We start from the raw sequence: 8,771 nt of genomic DNA, 5'->3' as shown, positions 1-8,771 counted from the left end.
TATTTTATCAATTCATATTCAAATTCTGTATAATATAAACACAAATTACACTAATTTATATGTATATATATAGGTATGTATCTTGTGTTGGTAAAAAAATGTCAGTTATAAACAGAATGCTTGCCTCGTCCGAATATAGATTTAGCTAGCTAACTTGTAGAGAAAAGGTTCATGCGTGCATGGCTTTCATTAATTATTATCATTTTATAACCTTTCTTTCTTTCTGGTGGCGCTCATGCACGTGCATATATATAGATATATGGAGAATCATGTAGCTAAAGAATTGGAAGCAATGCTGAAGGAGGCACAACCTTCGTTTACAACCAAAAGCTGCTGTATTTACACTTCAGTGGCTAAGTTATTCAGAGATGTTGATAAGAATACTATACTGATAAATTATAATGTCAATTCTCTCAAAATTTGTGATGATTTGAATGCTTTCTACAAACATCCCTGCCGCACTAAAATAGCAACTCTGAGACGCGATTATTTCACCACTCCATGGAAGACAGCAACTTCTATTGCTGGAATTCTATTGCTCTTTCTTACTGTTATTCAGACTATATGTTCCATTCTCCAGCTTCTTTCTTAAATAACTAGTACTAAAGCTACTACTATAGCCACATACATTCACAATAGAGACTACTTAAATTGAAGATTTGTTAGTTATTATATTATTGCCAACACTCTATTATAGATTTTAATTTGTATTCTTTCATTTATTTAATTAAGATACATATTGATCTGGTCTTTTATTTAAGCTTTGTAATGGATATTATTATTGCATTACATTTTGTCAACAATATATGATAATATTAAGAAGATTTAATTAGCTAGAAAACAAAACATTACCGATTGCTATTGCATTGTTTTTCACCTTGGATTCTAATAGGTAAATATTATATATTATATCTTAATTCATAATTAAATTAATCTCTAAATCGCTAGCTTGTTATTTCAATAATTATTCTCTTTTTAGTTTTGGACAATCTCCTCTCTTAAATAACTATTAATAATTGTCTATTTTATAACAATTATATTATATTTTATAACAATTATATTATATGTACACTAAAATCAGTAATTAATATAAAATATATATTAAAAATAAATTAAACAATAAATATATATATATATAAATATATAGTGACTGATTTTAATATACAAAATATCATTTTTTATTTCATAAATAGCTAAATATTATCACTATTTAGATATAACTAACTAGAATAAAATAAGTCAGCTGGCTATAGTATATATAAAGATGATGAAAAATGAATTTTTTTTATATAAAATCTTGCTTCGAATATATATAATAAAAATATCAATCCTACTAGGTAACTAACAAGGGTGAGATGCTTTTGCATTTTGCCTTCTGATATTCAAAACAGAATATTCTTTATTTAATTTGCAGTGAGGCTAATGACATCATTGACATGTAACATTCTTTCTTTCCTTTTCTACCAGTGTAGAAGAACATAATTAGACACTATTTCTACCACTATTTCTTATTCTCAACATATAACCAAATTCAGTATTATTGCATGAGAAGCTTTACAATCTAATGCATGCTAATGTTGAATATGTCCAAATTAAAGTTGCAATAAGTTGAATGCTATATACAAAGATCTATGCAATGCTCTGCCTATAAGTTGAATAATGTTATATACAAAGATAATTAGTTGAATGTTTACTAAAGACATTCCTAAATGATGACTGTTCTGGTGCAGTTATCTGGACTTGACCTCGGTTTCTAGAAGTCGCCGCCGAGTAAATATCTCCAACGCCGAGGTATGAACTTGAAGGATCTGAGTTTTCCTGTCCAAAGATATTTCACGTTACGAAAAATATGAGCATAGGGGAGTGTACTTACAAAAGGCATTTCAATGCTTAAATTAGTATTGTGTATTTTTTTGTATATTCTGAGGATATGACGTCTTACCTTTTATAACCGAGCATCAACTATTACACTTTTTATCGCCGTTATTATTAAGTGATATTATTTGAATGAACGGCTAATTTGTAACGTTCGAAATGATTTATAACGATTCGGCCGAGTTATAGCTCGTAAAGCCGATTTATACTTGTGGTAACGGCCATATTAATGACAATGGTTAGAAATATAATTATTAATATTATTTTTTTCTTATCTTTTTCTATCAGCTTAAATTTTGGAACGAGTAATTTCATTATATGATATCAGAGCAGCAAGATTGCTAAGTACTCTAGTTGGTGGTAATTCTCTATCTTAATACTTTGAATCTTCATGCATGGCTTTCATCAATTATTTCTTTGAATTTTAAGGACACCATGCTCAAATTTCAAGTCAAGTATGCCATGACTTGATTTATTTACTTGGAACTTCAGTCCTGCTTCAACTAACTCAAATGCAGTGTGACCAAGGACTAAGGGTCCACGGTTTCTTGAAGGTCTTTTATGAGATGGTGGCAAGATGAAGTATCTAAGCAGATCAGTAAAGTGTGTTATACTGTTACTAACCGGTGTTAACACTCCTTGTTTGTTGAAATATGAAAAATAATTATTAGCAGCAAGCCATGTAAACGAAGGGAATCCACCACCATGTAAGCGAGAAGTAAAAGCTAGATTATATATCTTCTCAAAAACAAAGAAAGGAATCTGATTCTCAAGTAATAACAAATCATATTTTACCCGACTATGCATCCACGATTTTGAGAAGATAACATCATCCTCTGTCGTCCCCTCATAACAGAAACAAGAACTGGAGTATATGCATCTTTGTTTGATTGGCGAATCTCATGGGGTAACTTGTAGATGCAGCAGCTTTTGGTTGTAAATAAAGGTTGTGCCTTCTTCAGCATTTCTTCAACCTCTATAGCTATATCATTTTCCATATATCTATGCATGTAGTGCACAAGAGAGAAAGAAAAAAAGAAAGAAAGAAAGAAAGAAGGTTAGAAATGATAGAAGAAAAATGTTACTGGATTATCATAATTTATTATTTTTATCTATTATTTAATCGTTAATGTTCAATATATGGGATAAATTATATTGTTTGATTACTAGACTAAAGAAATTAGATTATAGAAATTAAATCAATGATTAAGTGATGACAAAAAATAATAAATTTTGATGGCTTCATAATATTTCTTATTTAATATATAAGTGATATTTTATGTAAAGATAATAATTAAATATATTAAATTATCTAATAATTATTAATCATTATTTTGATATAAAATTATTTTTATATGAATAGGCAATAATATTCATAAAAACCATGCATGCGTGAAGATTTTATTATAAAATTGGCTAGCTAAATCTTGAACTTGTTATTCAAGTTTAATTTCTCAGGTCATCAGAAGTAAACGTTGTGTTGGTACACTTGTGACATGTATATATTGGATAAGAATGAAAACAAATTTAAAAATCTTATCCTCCTAACTTTTTTTTTTATTTAATTTATTTTCATCTTGTATTTAAACACAACTTTTTTATACTAAAAATATTGACTTTTTTTTATCAAAGATAAAAAGATTCGAATCCACAATTTTTAAGTGAGTATGAAAAGATTATATACTATTTAAGTTATAAATCGTTAGCTAAAAAATATTGACCTCTTAACATTCTCATTAGTTTAATATGTATTTATCTTACATAAAATTTACACACAAATTAATAAAAAAAATGCACATATGTTATATATATTTAATTTTAGATTTTGCACGCTTTTTAGAAGTGTATGTTAACAGAAAAATAAAATAAAATAAAACTATGGCTGACGACTAACGGAGCTCAATTTGGAAAACAAAAGCAATACACTTATTAATATATTTTAAAAATTCTTTTAAAATATAATATAATTTATCTAGAAAAATCACTCCACGTGATAGAATTTCGTATATCCTTATTAAAAGCATCTAATAATTAATTTCAATGAGATTTTGTGTCTAAATATCATACTGAAAAATAATCAAAGAATATATCCGAGAACTATTTAAAAACAAGTCAATATAGAACGTGGGAGGCTAACTAGCTATTAGATATTAAATTAGAGAAAAACACGTATTTCCATCGTATTGTTTACCTGGTATGTTGAAATATACAAAGGAGCGCGCGGTAATGATATTAATGTGTGGATGATGAAAATATGGTACTTTAAAATGATTGGTGAAGATATTGAATTAGCTAAGGAAGAGTGAAGGAAACTATGGTAAATATATAGGAATGACAAAAATGAATAAATAAAACGTGAGGTTGGCATGAAAAAAGAGAATACTGTACTACATACCATATAGAATTGAAGTAAAGAATTAGTTCTTTAATTTAGTTTTTGTTTAGGTACCAGTTGTTTATTCAAGCTATTCCCTTGCATTTTGGTGGTCCAACAAGGATTGGATAAATTTGCATGAAGATTGTTGGAACTCATTTTGGGATGGAAGTAAAAGAGCACTATTGTGAGAGTATCCAACACAATTTCACCAAATAATTTTACACAAATGTCTAATGATATATAATTCTCTTTAATAAAATGAAATAAAATATTTAATCTCAATTGTTAGATTAAGGCTCCAATTATTCTAAAATATACTAACCAAGAAAACTGTTGAAGCTGACGAACTCTGTTACTAAGTACTTATTTGATTTTAACAACTTCAGAAAAATTCAGTTTAAAATTTGAAAGGCAGAAGAAATTAATTAAATTATTAATTTATTCTGATATGTTTAATTTGAGAAAAAATAATAATGAAATTTTAGCATGATTTGGTCTCATGGAATTTTTTTTTTTTATGATAAAATTAAAAGTTGAAAATTCTTGGTGTAAACAATTTATTATTTAAGTCGTATTAAAAATAAAGCAAATATAATGACTATTTCTCTTTTTGTTGTTTTATTTATGTTTCCTACCTCTACTCTATATGAATGCATGTTTATTTGTTGGTGAAAATTCAGGTGAAGTGAAGTCGACTTCACCTGAGTTTTCACTTTATTTGTTTCTCTAATCACTTTGGCAGATTTTTTTTTTCTAGTTAAATATTCTTAATGTTATTATTAGAAACAAGAGGCTAAACTAGAGAAAAGATTTGTATATTATTGAGTATAATCAAATTGTCTATTCAAGTTGTTTATTCAAATTGTCTGTCAAGTTGTAAGAAGAATGGCATAGAAAAAAATACAAAAATTCGTGATTTCACCGCAAGGAAAACAACCTATCCTCTTCAAGGAGGATACTATGGCTCTGATACCATATTAGAAATAAGAGATTAGACTGGAAAAAGGATGCAGTGTATTCAAGTTGTGTATTCAAATTGTCTACTCAAGTTGTCTGAAATGATACAATATAAAAGGGTATTTATAGGTGCTATAAGAATCGTGAGGTAATATCCTATCATAAATATACAGATATACTAATTTATCCTAATTGATCCTAATTATATTTTAACAGTTATTATTATATATTATTGACAATATGGAACGCAACAATAATATATGTCAATTACAATTTACAAAGCTCAAATTAAAAGAGTTGTCACATATATTATACACTGTTAATTAAATTAATGAAAGAATAGAAATTAAAATATGCCATGGAATCTTGGCAATAATATAATAACTAAGACACCTCAAATCTAAGTAGATTATTGAATCAACCACCTTCAGAAGCTCATGAATAGCCTGCCTTTTCTTGTGGCTACTACTTATTTAACTTGGAGAATAGAACATACGGTCTGAATAACAGAAAGGAGGAGCAATATAATTCCAGCAATAGAAGCTGCTGTCTTCCATGGAGTGGGGAAATAATCGCGTCTTAGGGTTGCCATTTTAGTGTTGCAAGGATGTTTGTAGTAAGCATTCAAATCATCACAAATTTGGAGATAATTAACATTATAATTTTCCAATAGAATATGTTTATCAACATCTCTAAATAGCTTAGCCACTGAAATGTCACTACCACTTACATCACTCTGAATTATTCGAGCTTTGATGAGGACATCCGCATCCCTGTTTGAGTTGACAAGTTGTTTGAGGAAGTTAACATAGTCAGTGATGTAGTGTTCATCAGGATAGTGACACTGTTCCAAAGCCACAATGTTCCTCAACCAAACTTCAGTGAAATCATCTACAGTAATATGCGGGATTGTAAGAACACCATGTTCAAATTTCAAGTCTAGTATGTCAATAGGACTTGATTTATTTACTACTTGGAACTTCAGTCCTGCTTCAAGTAACTCAGATGCACTGTGACCAAGAACCAAGTGTTTATGTTTTCTTTTATAAGGTCTTCGTTGTTTTAAAATGCAGTATATACACAAATCAGTGAAGTGCACTATTTGGTCATTGACATTATCTTCAGCTGAGAAATAACTGCAAGAAAGATCCATAAACGAAGGGAATTCATCGTCACCATCGGAAGAAGCAAAAGCAAGATTGTATAGCTTGACGAAAACAAAAAGAGGAAGTTGATTCTCGAGTAACAACAAATCATAGGATAGCCGAAGCTGCAGCCATGATTTTGAGAAGTTAACATCATCCTCTGTGGGCCCCTCATCATATCGGAGGAAAAGCTCAAATACGAAACCACAATCTACCAATATCAACTTCACGAATTCATCTACTGTGAGATCGATCTTCTCAGAGTAACATGCACGGATTTGTGGTTCCAACTCTCTTACACAACTCATCAGATCGGTCAAACTTGCCTTGGATCTTTTAATGAAATGTCTGCAATAAACCTGCTTGTGGCTTTCCATGCTTAAAACCCTTGGATTTCGATGATGAAGAGGGCCAACAGAAACAACCATTGGGGTGTATGCATCTTCATTGGTTTGCCGGATATCATGGGGCACTTTGTAGATGCAGCAACTTTTGTTTGAAAACAGAGGCTGTGCCTTCTCCAGCATAGCTTCAAATTCTATAGCTACATGATCCTCATTTTCCATATCTATAGTAATATATATATCAAGGTGATGATAGTTGTAAACTCTTATTTGTGCATAAATATATGAGAAAGTTTAGGGGTCAGCAACTTTTGTGTTTTGTGGCCAATACTTAATTATCAAAAGAAAGGTGAGTCATCTCTCACCATTTTATGTAATCTCACACCATTAAAAACACTATTGATGGCCAATTAATAGTTACAAAACACAAAAATTGTTGACCCTACCTCTAAATATATATTACCAAATTTATTTTTCAATGTGTCTTTATGAAAAAGCGAAAATAATAAAAACATGAAATTACTCATAGACAAAATAATTGGGTGAAGATGGCTTTTTTACGTATGTTTTAATTTATAATTATGCTAGATATCATTAAAATTTGTTATGAGTATAAAATATCTTTTAAAATATAAAATATACATTAAAATGGCTAAATCTTTATCTTAGTTAACTTTCCATCTTCAAAAGAAAAAAAATTGATGTAATTAGCAGCATGTGTATCTTATGCATGTGCATGCTTATGACATTTATGTTGGACAAGAATGAAGGAAATTTGTAATACACAATATAAATTTGTGCACTCGTTTACCTGGTATACGTTGGAATAGACAAGCTAAGAGAGCAGTAATAATGATATTATTGTCCAAAACTGTGTCCAATTCAATGTGGATGATATGTATGTGCAAACCCTAGAGTAGCACCCACCAGATTCAACTTGGATGATGAAAAATTTTGAAAAATCACTTCTAAATTTAGCTAGCGAAGGAGTGAAAGAAAATGGTAAAATATATAGAAATGACAAAGTGAATACTGCCATATAGAGAAGTAAAGAATTTGTTCTTTAATTTAGTTTTTGCATACGTACCAATTCTTTATTCAAGGTATTCCATTATACTTTGGTGGTCCAAGAATAAATTTGCAGTGAAGACTGTTCAAGTTCATTTTTGGATTGAAGTAAAAGTGTGAAAGTACACAACATAACGAGTTAAACAAAACGCTTTAATTTCTAACAAAACAATCCATTGGGATAAAAAATTAATTTTGTGATAGGGAATTGTATTTTTTGAATAAAAACTAAAATGTAATTAGCTAGGGACAAATTGTCTTTTTAATATTTGATTTTTTAAAAAAAGAAATTCATTAGGGACAACTTGTAAAAAATGCCGGAAGCAAATTGTAGAAAGCAAATCTATTTTCATAAGTACATGCAATATTAACTCAATAAATTATGAAATTACATCATTTTTATGGAATTTACACCATTTGCATATTGATTAGTGAAATCTTTTACGCTCTAACTGCACTCCATTTAGCAAAAGGATTAATTTTTACGTACAAGTAATTTTACTATACAAGTCTTACAAGTCCTCTAATTGATGTTACGCTCAAACGCGTTTGTTATGCATATATGTTCCACGCGCCTCTAATAGATTTTTAACTCAATCAACGCACGAATATATAACTTCCCTTTTTAAAAAGATTCCATTTTCTTTTTTGAATTTCTTGCCTTCTCTCTTCTATCTCTTTCGTGAGTTTCTCTCTGCCTTTTTCTTTGGTGTTTACGTGCATTTCTCTTTCTGTTCTCTTTTTTTGTTATTCTCGATTTCCATTATTTTTTGACATCAAGTTCTAAAATTGTTTTTGAAGATAATAGATTATTAACTTCAAATTGTCAGCTAAACTAGAGCGAAGTGAATTTTAAAACTAAATCCAATGAAATTCCTGAGGTGTGATTTAGTTTTAGTTAGTAATTGAATCTGAATTTGAATCAAGTTAGTAGTTTTTTATTGTGTAGCTGAATAATGCGTGAACCTTGTCTGTGAAATTTGCTGTTAATTCTTCTTTGTTTGA

At 29.3% G+C, this 8,771-nt stretch overlaps 1 protein-coding gene and 1 long non-coding RNA gene across 2 annotated transcripts; both read right to left on the bottom strand.

The window, feature by feature from the left end:
- Positions 1 to 1,718: 1,718 nt before the first annotated feature.
- On the bottom strand, positions 1,719 to 4,113 carry LOC127740635 (uncharacterized). The gene is made up of 3 exons (XR_008001298.1): positions 4,067 to 4,113; positions 2,671 to 2,877; positions 1,719 to 1,818 (listed from the first exon to the last, which is right to left on the bottom strand). It is a non-coding gene; the product is annotated as an uncharacterized LOC127740635 (long non-coding RNA).
- A 1,565-nt stretch (positions 4,114 to 5,678) lies between these two features.
- On the bottom strand, positions 5,679 to 6,920 carry LOC107496394 (UPF0481 protein At3g47200-like). Its single transcript, XM_016117644.3, has one exon. It carries the CDS (start codon positions 6,918 to 6,920, stop codon positions 5,679 to 5,681), a length of 1,242 nt encoding a protein of 413 aa, XP_015973130.1.
- Positions 6,921 to 8,771: the final 1,851 nt, after the last annotated feature.

This window comes from Arachis duranensis, chromosome 7, assembly GCF_000817695.3.
Source record: "Arachis duranensis cultivar V14167 chromosome 7, aradu.V14167.gnm2.J7QH, whole genome shotgun sequence".
NCBI classification, from domain to species: domain Eukaryota; kingdom Viridiplantae; phylum Streptophyta; class Magnoliopsida; order Fabales; family Fabaceae; genus Arachis; species Arachis duranensis.
This window is presented reverse-complemented; position numbering and strand designations above follow the sequence as displayed.